Raw genomic sequence first — 27,835 nt, forward strand, 5'->3', positions numbered from 1 at the left:
CCTAACATACTGTATTAATTCCTCAAACTTTTCTCTTAGCTATCAGTTCTACACAAATACAGTGGTATCACATTCTACAATAGCAACACATCAGTACTACTGAATATATGTTTGCTATATCAAATCGATGAAATAGAAGGCATTAGCTGCAAAGCATAAATTGCTTTTAATCCCAGGACCCTGGGAATATTTTGTCAAGAAAAACAAGCAGACCAGAAGTGAAATTCAAAATGTCAAGTTGACACCCAAGAATGGTGAAAAAGATGGTATTTCCAACATATCTACAGTACCCAGTGCTTCATGATAGTCAATATTAGTCTTTATTATTATTGTAAATCAGACTCAACTCTCCAAAAGTTCCCTAGCCAACCCAACTCTTTGGAAGCGTGGTCTGGGCAGAGGCGGGAGGGGTTCCACTGGTTACACTCAAGTTTAAAAGACATGTCATCCACTCAATCATCTCAAAACTTTCATAGGTCTGCATTAAAATGGTGACTATCTCACAGGTTCTCTTCAATCTGAAGCTACCACTGAGACTTGAAGTAGCATACATTTTAATTAAAATAAGTGAATGGTTATCATCATAATTTAGATACATGTGTAAATAGGAGAAATGCACCACAGACTTAATAGTGGGGGTGATTTTTTTTATGGGAGTCACTGGCATAGTCACGAGCTAATGGTTCAAAATGAATAAAAAACAGTGAGAGTAATAATACTTATTATAAAAAGGTTGATATTGTGTAACATTTTTCAGTAAAAAACAATGAATTTTGACAGCAAATAATGAGGTTAAGAGCCAATGGAAAAGCAAGGACAAAAACTATGACAAAGATACACACTCATACACATTCTCTCAGAAACCATGCACTCTCACGTACACAGACACTTCCTGGATGAGGGATGACAGTTTCATGTGTGGAAGGACTCGGTGATGTGGCACGCTGTGAATGGCCATGGGGTGACTGAAGGTCAAATAATGGTTGATTGAACATAGCCCCATATCCCTCTCTTCCATCCAATCTCTTTCTCCCTCCGTCTAGTCTTCTCCTGCTTTCATTCCTCTGACAGATCCCTCATTCCGCATCTGAAAAAAGCAGAGGAAAAACCATACATTATATCTCTGCAACATGTAAAAATGCATCCAATCACACATTTTCCAGACATTCCACGAAGCAACATAAATTTTTTGTTAAAATATGATTTTAAGCCATAGCAAAACACATTTAGTGTACAGTCGTGTATGACCACTCCTGCAATAGCTTATACAGTATGTTGAGAGGGGCTAGGGTCAACTTGTCGTATCCGGTGTGCCGTGTGATCGTAAGCATGCTCCCAGTAATCTTTTCTCTCTCCCCTTCCGGAGGGCCTGAGACCGTAGGACGGCAGCTGAGGACACCCTGGCCCGATGATTGCTGGCTATGCCTGTCCCCAGTCCACCTGGTTGTGCTGCCGATCCTGTGCTGCTGATCTGACAGCAGCTGTGGACTGCCTGGTCTGACTACACATGCTCGTAAGGTAGCCTTCCGAGGTGGCAAGCACAGTAGCATAGTGGTTAGAGATGCAAGCCAGCAACAGGAGGTTTGCCAGTTCTAATCCCAGGTCCGATGGGAAAAATCAGTGAGCTGTTAACCAGGGGATTGTTGGTATCAAATCCTAGATGATATCACATGTCGCTGTGCCCTTGAGCAAGACACTTACGACTCTATTCAATCCACATTGCATAAGTTTATCTTTACAGTGTGATTGCCTTTAAATGTCAAAGTTCCTGCTTTAGAGGAGACTGCATTCATGGTAAATGCTGCATATGTCGGCTCAATCGGAAATTCACTTAATTATATTGCGGAATCTGTAACGCTTCAGCTTTACAGATTGAATAGAGCCATTTGTATTTATTCTGGAACCCCATTAGCTGGTGCCGAGGCAGCTACTCTTCCTGGGGTCTGGAAAAATTAAAGCAGTTATACAATTTTAAAAACATTACAATACATTCATAACAGATTTCACAACACACTAAGTGTGTGCCCTAAGGCCCCTACTCCACTACCACATATCTACAACACAAAATCCATGTGTATGTTATCGTGTGTGTATATGCATGTGTTTCACAGTCCCCGCTGTTCCATAAGGTGTATTTTATCTGCTTCTACTGCTTGCATCAGTTACCAGATGTGGAATAGAGTTCTATGTAGTCATGGCTCCATGTAGTACTGTGCGCCTCCCATAATCTGTTCTGGACTTGGGGACTGTGAAGAGACCTCTGATGGCATGTCTTGTGGGGTATGCATGGGTGTCTGAGCTGTATGCCAGTAGTCAATAGTCAATAGCTCTCACAAATACAAGTAGCGATGAAGTCAATCTCTCCTCCACTTTGAGCCAGGAGAGATTGACATGCATATTATTAATGTTTGCGCTCTGTGTGAATCCAAGGGCCAGCCGTGCTGCCCTGTTCTGGGCCAATTGAGTTGTGGCACCTGACCACACAACTCAACAGTAGCCCAGGTGCGACAAAACTAGAGCCTGTAGGACATGCCTTGTTGATAGTGCTGTTAAGGTGGTAAAGCAGTGCTTTATTATGGACAGACTTCTCCCCATCTTCGCTACTGTTGTGTCAATATGTTTTGACCATGACAGTTTACAATCCAGGGTTAATCCAAGCAGTTGTCACCTCAACTTGCTCAATTTCCACGTTATTTAGTGAATGATTTGTCCCAAATACAATGCTTTTAGTTTTAGAAATATTTTAGGACTAATTTATTCCTTGCCACCCATTCTGAAACAAACTGCAGCTCTTAACTTCCTGGTGACAGGGGGGCAGTATTGAGTAGCTTGGATGAATAAGGTGCCCAGAGTAAACTGCCTGCTACTCTGTCCCAGATGCTAATCTATGCATATTATTAGTAGTATTGGATAGAAAACACTCTGGAGTTTCTAAAACTGTTTGAATGATGTCTGTGAGTATAACAGAACTCTGGCAGGCGAAAACCTGAGAAAAATCCAACCAGGAAGTGGGAAATCTGAGGTTTGTAGTTTTTCAACTCTTTGCCATTCTAATGTACAGTGTAAATGGGGTCATATTGCACTTCCTAACGCTTCCATATAGATGTCAACAGTCTTTACAGTCTTTAAATTGATGTGGCTCTCTGCACAATCACAGCATGTTTTAGAACTACTGAACCAATTGTAAAATGAGATTTTTTTTATTTAAATATGCACTTTAGCAAACAAAACATTCATGTATTGTGTAACATGAAGTCCTATGAGTGTCATCTGATGAAGATCAAAGGTTAGTGATTAATTCTCTCTCCATTTGTGCTTTTTGTGAATCCTCTCTATGGCTGGAAAAATGGCTGTGTTTTTCTGTGACTTGCTGTGACCTAACGTAATCGTTTGTGGTGCTTTCGCTGTAAAGCCTTTTTGAAATCAGACACTGTGGCTGGATTAACGAGAATTTTATATTTAAAATGGTGTAAAATACTTGTATGCTTGACGAATTTTAATTATGAGATTTTTGTTGTTTTGAATTTAGCGCCCTGCACTTTCACTGGCTGTTGGCGAGGTGGGACGCTATCGTCCCACATATCCCAGAGAGGTTAAGTGTTAATTTCAGTCGCTCTAGTAGCTGACATTTATAGTTTAATTTATTTTACCCGATTATAACACACTATTTTGCAAAGAAGGTCCACAGTAGCCTCAACAGCACTCTCTAGGGTAGTACCATGGTGTAGCCGGAGGAGAGCTAGCTTCCGTCCTCCTCTGGGTACATCGACTTCAATACAAAACCTAGGAGGCTCATGGTTCACATCCCCTTCCATAGACTTACACAGTAATTATGACAACTTCCGGAGGACTTCCTCCAGCCTATAGGAGCTCTTACATCATGAACTGAAATGTTGTCCACCCAATCAAAGAATCAGAGAATTAATCTAGTAATGAAAGCATAAACTACAGCTAGCTAGCACTGCAGTGTATAACATTTGGTGAGTAGATGACTCAAACAGAAAAAATAAAATAGTTGAACAGTTCTGAAGAAATTAATTTCTTCCAAAATGAAGGAGAAGCAAGAGTCTTTTTTTCTTCAATGAAATGTATTTATAAAGCCCTTTTTACATCAGCCGATGTCAAAGTGCTGTACAGAAACCCAGCCTAAAACCCCAAATAGCAAGCAATGCAGGTGTAGAAGCACGGTGGCTAGGAAAAACTCCCTAGAAAAGCCAGAACCTAGGAAGAAACCTAGAGAGGAACCAGGCTATGAGGGGTGGCCAGTCCTCTTCTGGCTGTGCCGGGTGGAGATTATAATAGTACATGGCCAAGATGTTCAAACGTCATAGAATACCAGCAGGGTCAGATAATAATAATCACAGTGGTTGTAGAGGGTGCAACAGGTCAACACCTCAGGATTAAATCTGTTGGCTTTTCATAGCCTATCATCCAGAGTTAGAGACAGCAGGTGCGGTAGAGAGTGTCCAAAACAGCAGGTCTTGGACAAGGTAGCACTTCCGGTGTTTAACTTTCACTCACTTAGTTACCAAATGCAGCTAGCTAGTTTAGCCTACTGAAACACCCTGCTCAAACAGAAGGATGCTATTTTAGCGAGGTGGTTATGACTTTCCAACAACACTGGCACTCTTCCAAGTCAAGGTAAGCTTTTGGTATTACTAATTTATTGCCACCGGGCCCACCGGTGTAACTGTTTACACTAACATTACGGCATGATTGTAGCTGGTTTACAAATACAATATTATATTAGCCAGTGGTGTAAAGTACTTTAAATACTTTAAAGTACTCCTTTAGTTTTTTGGGGTATCTGTACTTTACTATTGATATTTTTTGACTACTTTTACTTCACTACATTCCTTTAGAAAATATTGTACTTTTTACACCATACATTTTCATTGACACCCAAAATTACTCATTACATTTTGAATGCTTAGTAGGCCAGGAAAATAGTCAAATTCACGCACTTATCAACCGAACATCCCTGGTCATCCCTACTGCCTCTGATCTGGCGGACTCTCTAAACATACACTTCGTGTGTAAATTATGTCAGTGTTGGAGTGCCCCTGGCTTTCCGCAATTACATTTTTTTGTTTATAAATAAAAATGGTGCCATCTGGTTTGAAATTATTTATACTCAGGTATATTTTAAATCAAATACTTTCAGACTTACTCAAGTAGAATTTTACTGGGTGACTTATTTTCTATTAAGGTATCTTTACTTTTACTCAAGTATGACGGTTGGGTACTTTATCCACCACTGCTATTAGCTATGCTGACTATGACATTACATTAGCTAATATGGTGACAATGACGTAGGCTGTGTGTAGAGGTTTGGCTTGGGAAAGTTTTTTCGCCTGGTCACATACAGGACTGTGGTGGTCACAAAATTGTCAGCCGGTGATTGTCAAGCAAATAACAGTTGGTCTCACACTTCAAGATGGCCACCATTGTTCCTGTACCCAAGAAGGCACAGGTAACTGAACGTAATGACTATCACCCCGTAGCACTCACCTGTCATTATGAAGTGCTTTGAGAGACTAGTCAAGGATCATATCACATCCTCTAACTTACCTGCCACCCTACAGCCACTTCACTTTGCTTATCGCCCCAATAGATGCAATCGCCCTCACTCTGCACACTTCCCTATCCCATCTGGACAAGAATGCGGTTTATTGACTATAGCTCAGCAATCAACACCATAGTACCCTTCAAGCTCATCATTAAGCTTGAGGCCCTGGAACTGAATCCCGCCCTGTGCAACTGGGTCCTGGACTTCATGACGGGCCGCCCCCAGGTGGTGAAGGTAGGAAACATCACCTCCACTGATCCTCACCATTGGGGCCCCACAAGGGTGCGTGCTCAGCCCCCTCCTGTACTCCCTGTTCACCCATGACTGTGTGGCCAAGCACGCCTCCAGCTCCATCATCAAGTTTGCAGATGACACTACAGTGGTAGGCTTGATTACCAACGATGATGAGACAGCCTACAAGGAGGTGGTGAGGGCTCTGGGAGTGTGGTCCCTGGAAAACAACCTCCCACTCAATGTCAACAAAAGGAGATAATTGTGGACTTCAGGAAACCGCAGAGCGTGCACCCCCCCCATCTACGTCAACGGGACCGCAGTGGAGAAAGTGGAAAGCTTCAAGTTCCTTGGCATACACATCACTGACAAACTGAAATGGACCACCCACACAGACAATGTGGTGAAGAAGGCACAAAAGAGCCTCAAACTCACATGCTGCTCATATATGTCAGTTAGGCTCTACACCCCTTGTAAAGTGGATTAATGTGCTTAATTATAAGAAGAAGTTATTTGGCCACTTTAGTTGTGATACAAACCCCATTAAATCATATAGGCCTATGGGCTAGGCTACATATGGTGTGTGACTATGATTCGAACTAGTCACAAAAAAGGCATTGTTTCTTATGCTGGGCATCATTCAAAAGTGATAATATATAATTCAAGTGACAGGCTAATATTGTCAACCATCAGACTTTTCTTGATTTAATTTTGTCTTTACATAAACTAAATAATGTGTGAAATTTGTTTTGATTTAGAATGGACCCTTATCATGCACCTGTATCGAAACAGGGGCAGCTTGAAAAAAAATAAATCTATGCACTTAAATAGCGTTTGGAGGATGCATTTCCCCGTGGCAGCCAGGTAGGCTATACTCCTGTTGGAAATATAAGAAATTTGCTTAATATTAGGAAAGTTGAGAAATACATTTAGTAGGCCTAGCCTATAGAAAACTGATGGGATCCTCTTTTTTTTAGCGGCCATCACTCGGTTTTCTCCCACAATTGTATAGCCTATAGAAATGTTTCGCAACATGACCTCATGGGCTCCCATGAAGTGATTCGATTTTCAATTTCATTTGCATCTAATCATGTCAGAGTGATTAGAGGGACAATAGAGTGCTGAATACCAGGCAGTTAGCAAGTTTGGCAGGCTACTAATGACAAGCAGCAGCATCAGAGCTTGGAGAAGCCTGTGACTAAACGGTCATGTGGAATTTGACAGCCTTCATGACCAGTGACCGCTGGTGTTGCGGTAATAAGGTCACCGCAACAGCCCTAGTTACATACAGCTGTGTTGTGCATTGAAGTCCACAAGCAAAGATAACATGGCTGTTATGAGTGAACTCTGTTTACGCGTGATCAGGGGTGTATTCAATCTGCGGATTCTGTTGAAAAACATTTCTTCCAAAGAAAGTAAACGTAACAAAACGGGATAAACATACCTGAATTTGTCCAACAGAAACTCATTTGCAACTGTTGGACTAATGATTACACCCCATATCAGCTAGATGCAGGCAAATGTGTGCAAGGCGGTATTGACTGTCAGTTGGTCACCTCAAATTTGTCTCTTGAACTGTGTGCACCTACGTTTTAAACTTTCATTCATAGGCTAGGTTGTAGCAACCTCATGATGGGTATAGGGAAAATGTAAGTATAATGTAGTAGCCTAAACCTATCGCTGTTACATTGAACTGGGTGAATGGAATATGAATGAGAGTCATCCAATATGCTGTAATAGGAATAAGGCCATGGTCATGAAAATAAAATCATCCTCCCTCATCTTAAACGGCACTGTCCGCCACTGTGGTAGACATATAGGCCCTACGTGCACCGCACACAGAGACGGGCATTCCAGTGGCGTTGTTGCCTCTGGAAAGATGGTTTATTTTTGGTCAATTGCAGATTACGGTTTCAATAAAACATTTTAAAAAAGCTAATTGTGAACCAAAAACTAAAAGTGATTAGGTCAAAACATTTAAAAAATTGACAATTTTTTTTTTTTTTTTAAATCAATCACTGGCACCCTTGAGACCAATAAAAAAAAGTGTCGCACTGCCAAGTCAAACAGCTGCAAATGTGACTGTTTGGTCGCAGTATCAAACCCTGACATTTGCCAGAAAGAGCTTCCCTCTCTAAAATGGTTAAAGCAAAAAAAAAAAAAATCCAATGACTGGTTTGTATAAACCTTGCGTACTGCCTCTATGACCTCAATGTTGCAATTTACAAATGCTATTATCCTTGTACCATAGAGTGAACAGTGTCCTGACAAGACAGCAACTTCTCTGTGCAAGGAAAAATCATGCATCAGCATCATTGATATGTAAAGTGCATTCAAAGTATTCAGACCCCTTTACTTTTTCTACATTTTGTTACATTACAGCCTTATTCTAAAATGTATTAAATTGTTTGTTGTTTCTCAATCTACACACAATACCCCATAATGACAAAGCAAAAACTTGTTTAGACATTTTTGCAAATGTATAAAAATCCTGAAATATCACATTTACATAAGTATTCAGACCCTTTACTCTGCACTTTTTTTGAAGCACCTTTAGCAGCAATTACAGCATTGAGCCTTCTTGGGTATGACACTACAAGCTTGGCACACCTGTATTTGGAGAGTTTCTCCCATTGTCCTCTGCAGATCCTCTCAAGCTCTGTCATGTTGGATGGGGAGCATTGCTGCAAAGCTATTTTCAGGTCTCTCCAGAGATAGTCGATCAGGTTCAAGTCCAGGCTCTGGCTGGGCCACTCAAGGACATTCAGAGACTCGTCACAAAGACACCCCTGCGTTGTCTTGGCTGTATGCTTAGGATTGTTGTCCTGTTGGAAGGTGAACCTTCGCCCAAAGTCTAAGGTCTGAGTGCTCTAGAGCAGGTTTTCATCAAGGCTCTCTCTGTACTTTGCTCTGTTCATCTTTGCCTCGAAGAAATAGTCCGGACAAAAATCTGGTTGCTAATTATTTTTCATTGCTAAGCAATCAATGAAGGCTGGCTAACATTCATGTCACTTGCTAGCTAACAAGCTGTCGACAGCAAACAAAGATTTAAAACTCTCCAGCTGAAATGACAGCAAACTATCTGCATTTGTTTCTTTTAGCTGTTTTCTTAATTAAATAATTAATTAAATATGTCCCCCCCCCCTCAATCTACACATAATGACAAAGCGAACCATTTTTATTTTGGCAAATGTATTAAAAATAAAAGGTGTGCCTTCCATAAGTATTCAGACCCTTTGCTATGAGACTTGAGATTGAGCTCAGGTGCATCCTGTTTCCATTGATCATCCTTGAGATGAGAACTTGATTGGAGTCCACCTGTGGTAAATTCAAATAATTGGACATTATTTGGAAAGGCACACACCTGTCTATATAAGGTCCCACAGTTGACTGTGCATGTCAGAGCAAAAACCAAGCTATGCGGTCGAAGGAATTGTCCGTAGAGCTCCAAGACACAATTGTCGAGGCACAGATCTGGGTAAGGGTACCAAAACATGTTTGCAGCATTGAAGGTCCGCATGAACATAGTGGCCTCAATCGTTCTTAAAAGGAAGAAGTTTGGAACCACCAAGACTCCTAGAGCTGGCCACCCAACCAAACTAAGCAATCGGGGGAGAAGGGCCTTGGGGTGGTGACCAAGAACCTGATGGTCACTCTGACAGAGCTCCAGAGTTCATCTGTGGAGATGAGAGAACCTTCCAAGAAGGCAACCAATCTCTGCAGCCCTTTATGGTAGAGTGGCCACGTGGAAGCCACTCCTCAGTAAAAGGCACATGACAGCCCACTTGGAGTTTGCCAAAAGGCACCTAAAGAAGGGAAAGGGGGATGCCTAGTCAGTTGTCCAACTGAAAATACTGAACTAAAATGTGTCTTCTGCATTTAACCCAACCCCTCTGAATCAGAGGAGCGGGGGGGGGCCTGCCTTAATCGACATCCACGTCTTTGGCGCCAGGGGAACAGTGGGTTAACTGCCTTGTTCAGGGGCAGAACGACAGATTTTTACCTTGTCAGCTTGGGGATTCAATCCAGCAACCTTCCGTTTACTGGCTCAACGCACTAACCACTAGGCTACCTGCCAGACCATGAGAAACAAGATTCTCTGGTCTGATGAATTCAAGATTGGCCTGAATACCATGTGTCACATCTGGAGGAAACCTGGCACCATCCCTACGGTGAAGCATGGTGGTGGCTGTGGGGATGCTTTTCAGTGGCAGGTACTGGGACACTAGGCAGGATTGAGGCAAAGATGAACAGAGCAAAGTAGAGAGATCCTTGATGAAAACCTGCTTCAGACTAGGGCGAAGGTTCTCCTTCCAACAGGACAATGCAGGAGGAGCTTCAGGACAAGTCTCTGAATGTCCTTGAGTGGCCCAGCCAGAGCCCAGACTTGAACCTGATCGAACAACTCTGGAGATACCTGAAAATAGCTGTGCAGCGACACTCCCCATCCAACCTGACAGAGCTTGAGAGGATCTGCAGAGAAGAATAGGAGAAACTCCCTAAATACAGGCGTGTCAAGCTGATAGCGTCATACCCAAGCAGACTTGAGGCTGTAATCACTGTCAAAGGTGATTCAACAAAGTACTTTGTAAAGGGTCTGAAAATTACATAAATTATGATATTTCCATTTGAATAAACTTTAAAAAATATCAACCTGTTTTTGCTTTGCCATTATGGGGTACTGTGTGTAGATTGATGGAAAAAATAATTTAATCAATTTCAGAATAAGGTTGTTACGTAACAAAATGTAGAAAAAGTCAAGGGTCAAGGGTTTCTTCCTAGGTTTTGGCCTTTCTAGGGAGTTTTTCCTAGCCACCGTGCTTCTACACCTGCATTGCTTGCTGTTTGGGGTTTTAGGCTGGATTTCTGTACAGCACTTTGAGATATCAGCTGATGTACGAAGGGCTATATAAATAAATTTGATTTGAAGGGGTCTGAATACTTTCCGAATGCACTGTATGTATTTTGTCACACATTCGAACTATTTTTAAAGTGAGATTTCCAATGCACTTTGTCTCGATCTGGTTTTATATGTGCCATTTACAAGAGTAAAAGGTATCAATGAGTAGAACTCCTCTCAAGTAGATAGTACTGCTCCTTTTTCACAACTGCATTAACACCAAATTGACACCATTGGAGACTGTACAGGTAATAGTAAGGACTGTTTAGCAGGCAGAAAATGGTGCCCAATATTCATTCAATATCAGGGTTTATGAATGCATACCAGGTCCAGCTCTCTCTGTGTCTCCTCCTCCATCCGGCGGATGTCATCCATGGTTAGGTTCACCCAACGGTCTAGCCAGCAGAAGAGCTGCCGATGGAAATTAGTGAAGAGGCGCTTCTCTTGCTGCTCCAGGAGGGGGAGGGATGGAGGGCAGAAGAGGGGATATGAGTGTGGTGAGAGAGAGATATATTCTTATGGAACTCTTTTTCTAATTGTCATTGCACTGATCTTAAAGTGACTAGGTACAAACCAGTCTAATGACGATCTTTTACCCTATTGTCTTCACCAGTTTTTTCCAATCAGTACAGATGAAAGGGAAGAGACAATGAGAGGATGTGTTAAGTAATCGAGAGAGCAGGGGTTCTCAACCTTTCTTACACAAGCAAGGCCCCACATTATAATTTTCTTATTGATCAATCCTAAATCTAGTAGGGCATGTCAATCTGCTTTACATATATAAAAAAAAGGTAATTGGAATGTACTACCACAAAGAGATCATACAGGACAATTGATTTTTTTGTTGGGATCTTTGAGGGCTCACTCTCTGGTAGGGATATGCATTTTACAGTAGATCAGTTTAAGTGAAACGGTTCTCAAAACAAACATAAAAACAACACATTTAAATATATGTTGTTCTTGAAGACAAAACTAAATTATTCAAGTAAAACTCTCGCTGCCCGACTACATGGATGGTTATATAGACTGGAGCAGTTTTTACTTTTTGACAAGTCATACAAATTGCTGTTAAGCCCAAACCCAGCCAGAAGTTGGCTCTTAATCCAATTCTGAGACATTCAACTGCATTTATCTTGCTCCATGTTATACCAGCACTAATGTATGTGCCATTTGGAATGTTGAGTGAAATACTGTTTTATCACATACATTGTCAATTTGAACAATTTAACCCATTAGGGAAATATTTGTATTGTACAGCAGTATACAATAAAACCCTCCTCCCCCTGTTGAGAACCAAACAACTACTGCAGAGTAGAGCAGAGGTGTAAATGTGGATACCTTTTTTTAACCATGTGACTTTTTTGTGGTATTTAGGCAGTGACATAGTCAAATAAAACTAAAAATGTTTTGGGTTACTGCTATCATGTAGACTCAAATCACACAGATAGATGGTTCGAGTTAATATACAAGACAGGATCATCAGAACTAAACAATAAATACATGCCTATACACATACATCAGTGTTTCCCAACCCTGGTCCTCGAGTACCCCCAACAGTACACCTTTACTGTTATAGCCAATAGAAACGCATTGAATAACACATTTGTACATGACAAAACATGTCAATCAAAAATAAATCAGAAGGAATCTGATTTTTAAGTGTCTGTCCAAGTATATCTAAGAAAACTCAGAAGGAACATTTTTGTTTTTTAGACCCATATTTGGTCACATTATTATGACACTTTGACACTTTTCACCCCACATTGTGCCCTTTTTACAGCCTGGTACTGGGTTACCTTTATACGACTACCCTGAAGCTTGTGTGCGTCGCAGAGCAACACAACCAACACCTTCTTGTTCGTGAGAGTCTCCCCTTACGATATTGGTGACAGTCGGTTTTGTGAGAAGACCTCTTCAAAATGATAACGTCTGCGACAGAGTTCAGAGGCCTGCCGTAAAGCTCTTGGTTATAGATGTGGCCATAAGCCAATATCCATTGGCGGATGGTGTTGGTACTATTTGAGTATTTAAAACCTTTGTTATCTGAATTATTCATTTTTAACTTAGACTGGCTTACCCCGGCCTCAGACCATTTTAAGAATATTTGTCTCGACTTTAACCTGAATCAACTGATTGCAAAACCCACACGGATGAATGTAAAAAATCCAGCAAATGCCTCACTGATTGGGGGCTATCTGTCAGAATTAGGTCAAAAGTACTTGTCCAGCGGTGTCTTTGCTAATTATCTCAGGGATCACGGTTCTATAAAAACTGGTCCGGTCCTTCGTTACATAGCAGAAAACAAACCATTCCGTCAACACTCATTCCGGTTATTGGCTATGGCGATATAATCTATATATAAAATGTAGCTGCCACTGTATTGAAGCCATTGGATGCAGTTGATCATAGCGCATTGCGCTTTATTACGGGTGATAGGTTCAGTACACATTGGATTTTGAATCAGAAAGTAGCCTGGCTCCCTTTGAAGTCTTGTAGATCGATGCATTGCATTATTTGTGTTTATAAAGCCCTCTTGCATAAACTTCCACCATACCTTACCTCATTCTAACTTTCAGACGTAGAAGTTACCAGACCCTGATTCAGGGATGTCTAACCCTGTATACTAGGCAGTGTCAGAGGAAGGCCCACCTGGACTATTTACATTGACACCCCGCCCTTTGTTTTTACACTGCTGCTACTCGCCGTTTATTATCTATGCATAGTCACTTTACAAATTACCTCGACCAACCCCTCACATTATATAGTGCCGGAAGGGATGGGCTCTTAACCAACTGTGCCATTTCGCATTGTTTGTAACTTATTTTGTACATAATGTTGCTGCTACCATATTGTTATTTTACTGCTGCTCTTTAATTATTTTAGACTTGTATCAATTTTTTGTGGTATTTTTCTTAAAACTGCATTGTTGGTTAAGGGCTTGTAAGTAAGCATTTCACTGTCGGCGCATGTGACAAACACAATTTGATTGACTCGGTACCAGTGCCCCCATGTATATAGCTTCGTTATTGTTATGTAAATGTGTTGTGTTGTAGATTTTTTTTAAACTTTAGTTTATTTAATAAATATTTTATTAACTCAATTTCTTGAACTGCATTGTTGGTTAAAACCTGTTGTGTGTAGGGGGCAGTATTTTGATGAAAAACATACCCAAATGAAACTGCCTATTGAGAAATAGGCCCAGAATATGCATATAATTGTCAGATTAGGATAGAAAACACTCTAAAATGTCCAAAACTGTCAAAATATTGTCTGTGAGTATAACAGAACTTATATTGCAGGCGAAAACTTGAGGAAAATCCAACCCGGAAGTGCTGTTTTTCCTGAAAGCTCTCCGTTCCATTGCCTGCCTTCGCTCCATTTAAAGGGATATCAACCAGATTGCTTTTCCTATGGCTTCCCCATGGTGTGAACAGGCTTTAGACATAGTTTCGGGCTTTTATTTTGACAAATGAGCGAGAAAGATCACATCGCATCATTGTATGGCTGGGTGCCAGCAGCGTTTTGCATGCGCAACAGCTTGGAGCAGACATTTTCTCTCTCTCGCCTATTGAAGAAGCTGCCAGTCCTGGTTGAAATATTATCGATTATATATTGTAAAAACAACCTGAGGATTGATTATAAAAAACGTTTGACATGTTTCTACGAACTTTACGGATACTATTTGGAATTTGTCTGCCCGGTCGTGACCGCTAGAGCCTGTGGATTTCTGAACATAACCCGCCAACCAAATGGAGGTATTTTGGATATAAAAATAATCTTTATGGAACAAAAGGAACATTTATTGTGTAACTGGGAGTCTCGTGAGTGCAAACATCCGAAGATCATCGAAGGTAAGCGATTAATTTTATTGCTTTTCTGACTTTCGTGACAAATCTACTTGGCTATTAGCTGTTTGTAATGTTTTGTCTGCTGAGAGAGATGTCCTTACATAAACGCTTGGTATGCTTTCGCCGAAAAGCTTTTTTTGAAATCTGACACGCCAGGTGGATTAACAACAAGCTAAGCTGTGTTTTGCTATATTGCACTTGTGATTTCATGAAAATTTAATATTTTTAGTAATTGAATTTGAATTTGGCGCTCTGCAATTCAGCGGATGTTGACAAATCATCCCAGTAACGGGATGGGTGCATCAAGAAGTTAAGGGCTTGTAAGTAAGCATTTCAGGGTAAGGTTATACCTGTTATATTTGGCGCATGTGACAAATAAAATTTGATTTGCTTGTGAATCATTGCATTATTGATGAGCGAAATGATTATTTCACACTATTATTCAACAGTGTAAAATGTTTAACATTAAAAGTTGTTGGCAAAGGTGGTGCAGTGGTCTAAGGCACTGCGTAGCTGTATCACTAGAGAATCTGGTTCGAGTCCAGGCTCTGTCACAGCCGGCCGCGACCGGGAGACCCATGGGCGGCGCACAATTGGCCCAGCGTCGTCCAGGTTAGGGGAGGGTCTGGCCGGCAGGGATGTTCTTGTCCCATCGCGCACTAGCGACTCCTGTGGCGGAACAGGCGCAATGCACACTGACTTAGTCGCCAGGTGTACGGTGTTTACTCCACCACACTAGTGCGGCTGGCTTCCGGGTTAAGCGGGCATTGTGTCAAGAAGCAGCGCAGCTTGGCTGGGTTGTGTTTCGGAGGACGCAGGGGTCTCGACATTGGCTTCTCCCGAGTCCGTACGGGAGTTGCAGAGATGGGACAAGACTGACTACCAATTGGGGAGAAAAAGGGGGAGAAAAAAAAAAGTGTACAAAAAGAAGAAGACAAAAGACAAAATAAAAACAAACACTACTGTGTTCACTGTAAATTTGAGCTGCGCAGCAAGAATCTTGCATTGCCAAGCCACAGCCAAAGGTAAGAAAAGGTTGTAATTTCAATATAAAAGTTTAAAATCTGGGGATCTACGAAGAAGACGGTGCAGCAACAAGTCTAGTGAATGTAATGATGCTCTTCAAAGCTCTTACCTTGTGAATAAAGTTCTCCACTCGTCCCTGCAGCCCCCACCAGCGGAAATGCACCGTTACAAGCTTATAGGCAGTCATATAGGGACAGTTACTGTTGTGGAGCTCCTTCTACACAGTAAAAGAGAGATTGAACAGACAAACAAGGAGAGGAATGAGAGAGGCAAAGGATACCCAGATTTAACATGTAAATCACTTTTCTATTCAATGCTAGATTGGGAAAACAAATATGCTTCTTTTACTTTGAAATGTCATGCTGCCTTTATGATACATAAAATCTATGGTAAAATATGGTAAATTAAAACAGAACAAGTGTAATTTCAGACATGCCTTCCATCCTGGTCCCAGGGGTCCTCTTCCAGTTTTCTCAGAATGGAAGATGGCTGGGTCTTCCTCTGGCTTATAGTCCTACATATGAAAACAGAGAAAAAGTATTTCATATGTATAGATTTTACATATAGACTACAGTATGCATAGAATAAGGAATTAGACATGAACCTTCTTAAATGGTATAAAAAGTCCAACATTTTGGTCAGGGAGTTAATCAACCATGGTTTGCCAGTGCTGTGATAAGAAATATGTTGTAAAACAATTAATTTGAAGTATTTATCTGCACTGTATGTTTATTAGCTAGCCAGACAGTTTTAGAAGAATGATTCCATTCCTATGAAATCCTTAAGAGTCTATTGACACACCCATGTGTCAATCTTAAGTAACAAAAAAAAGTCCCATCAAAATCCTTCAGCTTATGCTAGAGATATTTGTTTTTCGCATGCAGCCTTCTGCATCTGCGGTGGAAGATGGCCGAGCTATAGCGGTGTTTGACAGACCATGGGTCTTCTGACAAAGACATCTGTAGCGTCCAAACAGTCTACAAACTAAACTACGTCCACTCTATGGAAAGATGAGACCCCTTCAAGCCCCACGAAACTCGTCTGAAGGTAACCCATACAAATAAATGGAAGTATGGAGGTAGTTTAAGGCGAACAAATTAATGGGGTTAAATGTGTGCAAAAAAAGATAAGCTCAGGAAATATTACATCTCCTAGATATAGGACAGACACTTTAAAACCATGATTTATTTTTTGACTGTCTTCTTGCCATTTATGAATGTGTTATTCAATGCGTTTCTATGGACTATAGTAGTAAAGGTCAAATTCATAATTTTTGTTATACCTAAAAGTCTAGATCAAATAGCTAAATGATCCATGGTATGAATAGGGCTGTTAGAGACATGACCGCAGTCAAATTCCACATGACAATATTCTCATGGTTTCTGGAAGGAAATGCTGTCGGAATGCTCAACAGGTGTCGCTCATTCAGCCGACAAACTTTCAACCGGTTCTCCCCATTAAGCAACGCGTCGGAGTCAGAGGCCGAGCCTTCTTTGGTCTCTCCTCCACAAGTTACAGGGTCTGAGCCGCCAAAGCCTCCCACCATTAGCGCTGACAAATTGAAAACCCTAGTCCTTAGCGACTCCATTACCCGCAGTATCAGACTTAAAAAGAATCATCCAGTGATCATACACTGTTTACGAGGGGGCAGGGCTACCGACGTAAAGGCTAATCAGAAGATGATGCTGGCTAATACCCTGACTACACCGCTCGTGTTGCAAAATACATTTAGGAATATATATGTTATTCAATTATTGCGCGCGCCAACAAGCGTCTGCGTTGCCAAGGGCTAAAATAGAAGTCATTCATATTTCTGACGCAGATCGCGCTGCAAATCCTGCCTCTCTCTCATCTCCTCATTGATTTATAGAAGCAGGTACCCAGGTATCTCCTCATTGGTTATACCCACATGGGTGATTGAAAGACACACTGTTTTGCCAGTTGTCATAGTAATACTATGAAAGTGTAGATGCCAATCACCATATAAGTTCAAAGATGAAAAAGCCTAGGAGGAGAGATGACTAGAAACGATTCGGTTGACCATTTTATGTGTGGATTAATTGTCGGAGTAGAGGACCTTGTGCATGTCAGGTAAAATAACAACTCAATGTTTATATCCCAGGACAAATTTGCTAGGAACAGCAAGCTAGCTAAATAGGAGAAATTATAGCTAGCAAGTGCAAGCTAACTAGCTAAATTGCCATACATGTGTAATGCTTTTCGACCTGTCCCCAAATTAATGTAATTGGTTCAGTGTTTGTTTTGATATTTTAACCTGTGTGTCGTGATCGCGTTTGTTGTAGGGGGACAAAATAAATGTATGCACGATAGCACACGATTGCGCCTGTTTGGGTTCCGTGTAAGGCTAAAACTGGCAAATGTAGAGAGTATAGGGATATTGTTAACCACATCGGCAACAACGATGTTAGGATGAAACAGTCAAAGGTCACCAAGCACAACATAGCTTCAGCATGTAAATCAGCTAGAAAGGTGTGTCGGCATCGAGTAATTGTCTCTGGCCCCCTCCCAGTTAGGGGGAGTGATGAGCTCTACAGCAGAGTCTCACAACTCAATCGCTGGTTGAAAACTGTTTTCTGCCCCTCCCAAAAGATAGAATTTGTAGATAATTGGCCCCCTTTCTGGGACTCACCCACAAACAAGACCAAGCCTGGCCTATTGAGGAGTGACGGACTCCATCCTAGCTGGAGGGGTGCTCTCATCTTACCTATGAACAGACAGGGCTCTAACTCCTCTAGCTCCACAATGATATAGCCAGCCTGCCAGCTTAGTGGAGTCTGCCACTAGCAGTCAGTGTGGTAAGCTCAGCTATACCAATTGAGACCGTGTCCGTGCCTCAATCTAGGTTGGGCAAAACAAAACACGGCAGTGTTCACCTTAGCAATCTCACTGGAATAAAGACCTCCATTCCTGGCATTATTGAAAGAGATAGTGATATCTCACATCTCAAAATAGGGCCACTTAATGTTAGATCCCTCACTTCCAAGGCAGTTATAGTCAATTAATCACAGATCATAATCTTGATGTGATTGGCCTGACTGAAACATGGTTTAAGGCTGATTAATTTACTGTGTTAAATGAGGCCTCTCTTCCTGGTTACACTAGTGACCATATCCCCCCACGCATCCCGCAAAGGCAGTGGAAGCAAAATAGCCCCAAACATCAAAGATCCACCACCATATTTTACAGTAGGTATGGGGTTCTTTTCTGCTTATGCATCCTTATTTTAACACCAAATCCACCACTGGTGCGCGGGTCCAAAGAGGTCTATTGTCATGTGATCTGACCATAGCACCAGTTCCAATCCAAGTGCCAATGCCATTAAGCAAACTCCAAGTTTTCATTTGTTGGATGACATGAAAATAGAGCTCTTTGACCATGCACGCCAGTGGTGGGTATGTCATCAAAATAAGGATTCATAAGCAGAAAAGAACCCCATACCTACTGTAAAATATGGTGGTGGATCTTTGATGTTGTTATGAGGCTATTTTACTTCCACTGGTCCTGGGCCACTTGTTAAGGTCAATGGCATCATGAACTTTACCCAGTACCAGGACATTTTAACGAAAAACCTGGTTGCCTCTGCCAAGATGCTGAAACTCAGACAAATGTGGATCTTCCAGCAAGACAATAACCCCAAGCACAGTTCAAAATCTACAAAAATGGTCTCAGTCCCCGGACTTGACCACGGCAGGGCCGGTGTTATGGATTTTACTGAGTTACAGCCTTAGGGCTCAAAGTGGAGGAGAGATTGACTTCATCACTACTTGTTTTTATAAGTGTTGACAAGCTGAATGCACCGAGGTGTCTGTTTAAAATACTAGCACAGTTAGGACACCCATGCATACCCCACAAGACATGCCACCAGAGGTCTCGTCACAATCCAAGAACAGACTATGGGAGGCGCACAGTACTACATTGAGCCATGACTACATGGAACTCTAATCCACATCAGGTAAATTGATGCAAGCAGTAGAATCAGATTATTATAATTTTTTTAACATCTTTATGGAACAACAGGGACCGTGAAGAGACACGCACACACACAGGCGCTAGCACATACACTACGCACACACACAGGCGCTAGCACATACACTATGCACACACACACATGTAAATTGTAATATTGTTGTATGGTGGTATTATACATTTTGTATTATAGATATGTAGTGGAGTAATAATGCTATATGATGTACTGTTTTATTTTTTGCTTAATGTGTAATGTCAGTGCCTTAATGTGTTTGGACCCCAGGAAGAGTAGCTGCTGCCTTTGCAGGAGCTAACGGGAATCCCTAATAAATAGAAAAGCAAATGTAACATAATTTAAGTGATTTGTTTGACAATCAGATGAAAACATCATGACTGGCTGAGTTCATGCAACATTAAAAAGGTAATACATTTTTACAGTACATTTTTTAATTCCATATCTACTATAAAACACATTTTAAAAAATGAGGCCCAGTGAAGAAAATGTAACCCCCAATGTAAATCAAAGGCCCATCCAAATGATTCGTTATGACGCTGGCCCTGAACCCCTTTGAAAACTTGTGGTTTGAATTGAAGAGGACAAGGCTGACAAGGCCGTTGAAGGCCGCTAAGTCGTGATAACCATGAAAAAAAGCAGCTGTTACAGCCAAGTTTGCTACTATGCACTCGAATGGTAAGACAAAGTGGCCCTGACACATGAATATTGCACCTCTGCTGGAGTTCAAATGAGACATTTTTCAGTTTAATTGTGCTGCCCAAACTCAGTTTCCACTTCCATCAACTAGGGATGTAAAACAACTGTTTACTGTTAAGTTTGGAACCACCTTTTCAATGTTGGGTGATTATCTTCATCTCACTTTAGCCTAAATGAAATGACATACATTTTTTTAATGATACTTAAACTTTTACATTTGTCTCATCTTTACAGGTACAAGAAAAATGGCTTTGAATGTGGATGGGTTGTCAGGTTTTCATAAAAAATATCGACATATTAAATATAAATATTTTATAAATTTGACAGCAGCTCCCAGGTTGAAGATCCCTGCAGCTATACATTGTTCATTTACAAAATCATGACATCAAAAACAAACAGAACAAGAGGTTTGATGTTTTTGGGGTAAGATGAGGGTAAGAGTGGTCCTAGCCTCGTTATGTAATTTTCAACAATTATGGAATGCATTTAATTTCTTGAAGTTACAAATCAGCAACAGGACATTTTATGGTTTTAAAAATCCATTTTAAAACACAAATAATTCATTTTCTCTAGAGGGGGTCTCTAAAAGGAACTTACCACATCATCAACTTGTGATCGGTCAGCGATGTCAATTGGAACAACCTCAGCCTCCTCCCATTCCTCTGGGGAAAGACCATGGGGCTTCAAAGAGAAAGTGAGGGGGACTTATACTGTTAACACGTTTCCACTGGTGTAATAACAGAATAGGAAAAAAAGAGACATCACATATACCTTCATAAATGCAACAGAGTTTATTATCTCTGCATAAATTAATGCAGAATATATTTAGTTTTATTATTGCCCAATCCCAATACTGTGTTAAGTCTGCATTAGTGTAATAATTACTTGAAAAAAATCCTCACATTTTCTGTGGTCCCCATGTCTAGTTTGTGCCAGGTCTCAATCTTAATGAAAAAGTCATCCTTCATGTATTCATTCTGCGAAAAGAAAAATAAGTAAAAATGTCTGCATAATGTATACATGCACACTGTAAACAAAAATAAGGTAATATAAATGAAAAACACTTACGGTCACAACTGCATAATCCAAGATTTAGAGCAAGACGAACAGGGTAGAGAGGGGAAAAAGAGAAAAGAAGTAGGAAGATACGTGACAATAGAACATTAAGGATGTTCCTACTAAAACTTTAACACGACAGAATTAGCCACACATACAAATCCAAGCTATAAATCAAATCCAAGTTATTTTTAAAGCTAGATACACCAAAGTTGGTGCACATATTCTTACTATAGTGCTGTGCTTCTAAAAATCAAGTTAGATTGGATCGTGCCCATCCCTCCCATTTATTTGGGATTGAGGTTTATAGTGGGATCTAAAAAAGAAACGTCCCATTTTTCAGGACCCTGTCTTTCAAAGGATTCGGAAAAATCCAAATAACTTCACAGATCTTCATAGTAAAGGGTTTAAACACTGTTTCCCAAGCTTGTTCAAAGAACCATAAACAATTATTGAACATGCACCTCTCGAACAGTCGTTAAGACACTAACAGCTTACAGACAGTAGACAATTATGGTCACAGTTATGAAAACTTAGGACATTAAAAGAGGCCCTTCTACGGACTCTGAAAAACATCAAAAGAAAGATGCCCAGGGTCCCTGCTCACCTGCGTGAACATGCCTTAGGCATGATGCAAACAGGCATAAGGACTGCAGATGTGGCCAGAACAATAAATTGCAATGTCCGTACTGTGAGAAGCCTAAGACAGCACTACAGGGAGACAGGACGGACAGCTGATCATCCTTGCAGCGGCAGACCATGTGTAACAACACGTGCACAGGATAGATAGATCCGAATATCACACCTGCGGGACAGGAACAGGATGGCAACAACAACTGCCTGAGTTACACCAGGAACGAACAATCCCTCCATAAGTGCTCAGACTGTCCGCAATAGGCGGAGAGAGGCTGGAATGAGGGCTTGTAGGCCTGTTGTAAGGCAGGTCCTCACCAGACATCACTGGCAACAACGTCGCCTATGGGCACAAACCCACCGTCGCTGGACCAGACAGGACTGGCAAAAAGTGCTGTTCACTGACGAGTCGCGGTTTTGTCTCACCAGGGGTGATGGTCGGATTCGCGTTTATCGCCAAAGGAATGAGCGTTACACCAAGGCCTGTACTCTGGAGCGGGATCGATTTGGAGAGTCCATCATGGTCTGGGGCGGTGTGTCACAGCCTCATCGGACTGAGCTTGTTGCAATCTCAACGCTGTGCGTTACAGGGAAGACATCCTCCTCCCTAATGTGGTACCCTTCCTGCAGGCTCATCCTGACATGACCCTCCAGCATGACAATGCCACCAGCCATACTGCTCATTCGGTACTGGATTTCCTGCAAGACAGGAATGTAAGTGTTCTGCCGTGGCCAGCGAAGAGCCCGGATCTCAATCCCATTGAGCACGTCTGGGACCTGTTAGATCGGAGGGTGACGGCTAGGGCCATTTCCCCCAGAAATGTCCGGGAACTTGCAGGTGCCTTGGTGTAAGAGTGGGGAAACATTTCACAGCAGGAACTGGCAAATCTGGTGCAGTCCATGAGGAGGAGATGCAGTGTAGTACTTAATGCAGCTGGTGGCCACACCCGATACTGACTGTTACTTTTGATTTTGACCCCTTCCCCCTATGTTCAGGGAAATATTATTCCATTTCTGTTAGTCACATGTCTGTGGAACTTGTTCAGTTTATGTCTCAGCTGTTGAATCTTGTTATGTTCATACAAATATTTACACATGTTAAGTTTGCTGAAAATAAGTTGACGGTGAGAGGATGTTTATTTTTTTGCTGAGTTAAGATAATAGTATGTAGGTAGCACTGTATAAGCTAACTACAGACCGTTCCTCATCAGTTCTGTCACTGCTCCATCATGTGTGTGCCACACAGACACTTAAGTCCTGCATTGGGTCGTATACCCACGGTTCCCCATGGGTGATCAGCAAAAAAAAAAGAATACACTGGTTGGTGGAATGTAGAGGTCGACCGATAATGATTTTTCAACGCCGATACAGATTATTGGAGGACCAAAAAAAGCCGATACCGATTAATCGGACGATTTTTATTTATTTATTTGTAATAATGACAATTACAACAATACTGAATAAACATTTATTTTAATATAATACATCAATAAAATCAATTTAGCCTCAAATAAATAATGAAACATGTTCAATTTGGTTTAAATACTGCAAAAACAAAGTAAAAGTGCAATATGTGCCATGTAAGAAAGCTAACGTTTCAGTTCCTTGCTAAGAACATGAAAACATATGAAAGCTGGTGGTTCCTTTTAACATGAGTCTTCAATATTCCCATGTAAGAAGTTTTAGGTTGTAGTTATTATAGGAATTATAGGATTATTTCTCTCTATACCATTTGTATTTCATTAACCTTTGACTATTGGATGTTCTTATAGGCACTTTAGTATTGCCAGTGTAACAGTATAGCTTCCGTCCCTCTCCTCGCTCCTACCTGGGCTCGAACCAGGAACACAAAGACAACAGCCACCCTCAAAGCAGCATTACCCATCGCTCCACAAAAGCCGTGGCCCTTGCAGGGCAAGGGGAACAACCACTCCAAGTCTCAGAGCGATTGATGTTTGAAACGCTATTAGCGCGCACCCCGCTAACTAGCTAGCCATTTCACATTGGTTACACCAGCCTAATCTCGGTGAGGTGATAGGCTTGAAGTCATAAACAGCTGCTGGCAAACGCAGGAATGTGCTGTTTGAATGAATGCTTACGAGCCTGTTGGTGCCTACCATCGCTCAGTCGGACTGCTCTATCAAATCATAGACTTAGTTATAACATAATAACACACAGAAATACGAGCCGTAGGTCATTAATATGGTCGAATCCGGAAATTATCATCTCGAAAACAAAACGTTTATTCTTTCAGTGAAATACGGAACCGTTCCGTATTTATCTAACGGGTGGCATCCATAAGTCTAAATATTGCTGTTACATTGCACAACCTTCAATGTTAGGTCATAATTACGTAAAGTTCTGGCAAATTAGGCGGCCCAAACTGTTGCATATACACTGACTCTGCGTGCAATGAACGCAAGAGAAGTGACACAATTTTACCTGGTTAATATTGCCTGCTAACCTGAATTTCTTTTAGGTAAATATGCAGGTTTAAAAATATATACTTCTGTGTATTGATGTGTATGGTACACAGAGCAACGATACACACCACATTGATTATATGCAACGCAGGACACGCTAGATAAACTAGTAATATCATCAACCATGTGTAGTTAACTAGTGATTATGATTGATTGATTTTTATAAGCTACGTTTAATGCTAGCTAGCAACTTACCTTGGCTTACTGCATTCGCGTAACAGGCAGGCTCCTCGTGGAGTGCAATGAAAGGCAGGTGGTTAGAGCGTTGGACTAGTTACCTGTAAGGTTGCAAGATTGAATCCCCGAGCTGACAAGGTAAACATCTGTCGTTCTGCCCCTGAAAAAGGCAGTTAACCCACCGTTCCTAGGCCGACATTGAAAATAAGAATGCGTTCTTGACTGACTTGCCTAGTTAAATAAAAGGTGTAAAAAATATATATATATTTTGTTTTAAATCGGCCAAATCGGTGTCCAAAAATGCAGATTTCCGAATGTTATGAAAACTTGAAATCGGCCCTAATTAATCGGCCATTTCTGATTAATCTCGGCGACCTCTAGTGGAATGAGAACATTATTTCAACCCGTGGGTTAGTTCGCGGTTCAGAGCAATTACATTGCGGGCCGAAAACATTTTAAATCAAGATAATTAGCCATAAAAACCCAGGAGCTTGATGTACTTCCTGTCTGTGAGCGGCAAGGCAGACATAAGGCTATCAGCCACACACGCATTAAGTTTGTGTGGAGCCGGGAACTGTCCCTTATTTATGTGACGCTAAAGCTTTCTATTTTGTCCACACAGAGAGCTTATGGTCCATCTCCCCACATGAGAATATGACACATTGCCAAGTTTACTTTCCCTGAATAGCCTAGCTCACAGGAAAATTGCTAACATAGGCCGAACCAGAGAAATAAAAAGGTTATAAGGGAATTTAGGCTACAACATCATTGTGGAAACAGGTGCTGCGCAAGTGAAATCCCCAGGAAGGACAACAACGCGGTAGATGGAGACAGCCTGCACAAAGTGCAAGCAGGTAGGCCTATTCGTTTTGATAATTAAGTTAATTATTACATTCATTCAGGCTTTCGTTCATTAGACCATATAGTGTAAACCGGTTCATCTGGTAAAAGTTTGAGTAGTCTACTAAAGTGTTTTTAGTTTGAATTCAGTTTGAATTAAGCCTAAACTATTTGATTATCTAAACGATATTGAATGTAAGGGTAGGCCTATTGTTTTGTTATGTTGATTATAGGCTTTCATTAGGTAAGAAGGCTAATTAGAAGGCTATTTTTCTCAAAGTGATTTGAGTGATACATCACATTATGAAAAGATTTCGTTCTTAATTCATAGCATGGTTTCCTTTTATGCAAATGTTGAATAGACAGGCAGACAAGTTTATTCATGCAAGAAAGAAGAATAGTAGTAAAAATTATTATTATAATAAAGACTACTACTCTGGAGTCATATAAACAATTAAACAAATTGATGTTATATGACGGGTAACGGACCAGCTCTCATAATAATTATATGTGTCAGGTTGCAAATAAAAATCTGTCCCGATGTCTGGTATCGTGCTCGGAATTGATGTGGCCGGCGTGGAACAGGCGCAAGTCCAAAACACTGACCAGTACAGGACTGCAACATACACACCTGTTCCACGCTGAAGCTCCACCATAAGGAATATTAGAACATATCTGCCTGCACTTAGCCTCTGCCCAGGCATTCAAAAACATTATGCTTAGTCATGATTCGTCCAGTTGGCGCATTCGATTTTGAGCTATAGCAAAACTTTTGTTAAAGCAGTTTGTTTTTCACACATTTTTGGGTTACGATTACCATCCTATATCACAATGTTTTATGGGTACATTATCACGATAGGACAAACCTATAGATGACTGCTTTTTTCGAGAAGAAATTGTGACCACAGAAACAGGAATAACCAGATGCTATGAATATTATTCACTTGAGCAGGAAACTCAATCAAACCCCTCTCACACACACACACACACACACACACACACACACACACAGTCCTGAACACTCACTGGTGCGACAATAGGGGTAGGCATTCCAAGCTTTCTCGTGGAAGACAAGGGCTCCCTCTGGAGCAAACATCTGGATGAAACTGGGTACCTTGCTGAAAGAGTGAGAGGATAGAATGGATTCAATCATGCAACAAAAACAGTTATGAGTTATTGTTTTCACACAAAATGTCCTCCAAGTAGGGTCATATACTTTCAACACAGGTGGAAAGAATCAAAACAATCAGTAAATATATATATATATATTTTTTTTAAAAGGTCACTAATAGTAAAAGTAATTGAAAGTTCTACATACTCAACTAGCTAGCTACCCTCTGACTGAAGCCATTTTCCAGTTACAATGGTTTGTTCTGTATTGGGATTTCCATCAAACCATTTTTATGCAAAGTCCTCTTGTGCCCCAAAACTTACTTGAACTGCAAAGCATGTATTGGGGACCAGCGTTTATCACCGTTTGAGGTGTGGAAAGCCCAGCTCACCCCTTTATGATGTGGTTTTCTCAGTCTACAAGTTGACAAAAAAAAGCTACTCATAATAGGTTGTGTTCAATACACTGCAACTGTTACAAAAGGGGGGAAGTGATCATTTCTCTCTGGCTACAGATTTGCATTTTGACACAGGCAAAATGTGTGAATGTGTAATTACACTTTAACCCGGCATTTAGTAGAGACCATTTATTTTTATAAAATTAGAAAACATATACCCGGCACTTGACATGGTTGGATAGAATTAGAGTAGGCCTAATAATCACATGGATGATGTTAAGCCAAGTGATATACAGATTAGTGTTTCCTTTATTATGAGGGATACAAAAGTATATTGAAAGCAGGTGCTTCCACACAGGTGTGGTTCCTGAGTCAATTAAACAATTAACATCTTATTATGATTAGAGTCATGTATTAAAACAGCCAGTTGCCCATTATTTTTGGCAACCATGGCTAGAAGAGATCTGTGACTTTAAAAGAGGGGTCTCAAAGGAGTATAGAGGGTTTAAAGGGTGTGTGTGTGTCTCAGTCACCAGATCCTAACCCAATTTAACTTTTAGCCTGCGATAGAGTTTTCCACCACCACCAAAACACCAAATGGTGGAATTTCTCCAGGAATAATGGTGTTGCATCCCTCCTATAGAGTTCCAGACACTTGTAGAATCTATGCCAAGAGGCAATGAAGATGTTCTGGCGGCTCGTGGTGGCCAAATGCCCTATTAAGACACTTTTTGTTGGCGTTTCCTTTATTCTGGCAGTTACCTGCATATAATGTGCATGATGCTGTGGAAATTGTGATCTATATATTTTAATGGAATTAGCAAAGTAAATTTAGAGTCATGTGGTGCTTAGTTGTGTTGGCCTG

At 41.0% G+C, this 27,835-nt stretch overlaps 1 protein-coding gene across 3 annotated transcripts in view; it reads right to left on the reverse strand.

Annotated features, from left to right (window-relative positions):
* Positions 1-297: 297 nt before the first annotated feature.
* The window catches only part of pitpnbl (phosphatidylinositol transfer protein, beta, like), a 36,779-nt gene continuing 9,241 nt past the window's right edge, over positions 298-27,835 (reverse strand). The window contains exons 4-12 of one of the 3 annotated variants that reach the window (XM_024414861.2): positions 26,897-26,989; positions 26,489-26,580; positions 21,342-21,349; positions 21,176-21,250; positions 20,871-20,954; positions 16,011-16,088; positions 15,684-15,791; positions 11,025-11,147; positions 298-1,087 (exon numbers count right to left, since the gene is read on the reverse strand). In XM_024414861.2, the coding sequence (XP_024270629.1) occupies positions 1,040-1,087; positions 11,025-11,147; positions 15,684-15,791; positions 16,011-16,088; positions 20,871-20,954; positions 21,176-21,250; positions 21,342-21,349; positions 26,489-26,580; positions 26,897-26,989 (709 nt within the window). In that variant the 3' untranslated portion in view covers positions 298-1,039. The remainder of the gene's footprint in view (positions 1,088-11,024; positions 11,148-15,683; positions 15,792-16,010; positions 16,089-20,870; positions 20,955-21,175; positions 21,251-21,341; positions 21,350-26,488; positions 26,581-26,896; positions 26,990-27,835) is intronic. The other 2 variants (XM_024414862.2, XM_042327185.1) reach the window with 2 other exon arrangements.

Source organism: Oncorhynchus tshawytscha, linkage group LG09 (assembly GCF_018296145.1).
Source record: "Oncorhynchus tshawytscha isolate Ot180627B linkage group LG09, Otsh_v2.0, whole genome shotgun sequence".
Lineage (NCBI taxonomy): Eukaryota > Metazoa > Chordata > Actinopteri > Salmoniformes > Salmonidae > Oncorhynchus > Oncorhynchus tshawytscha.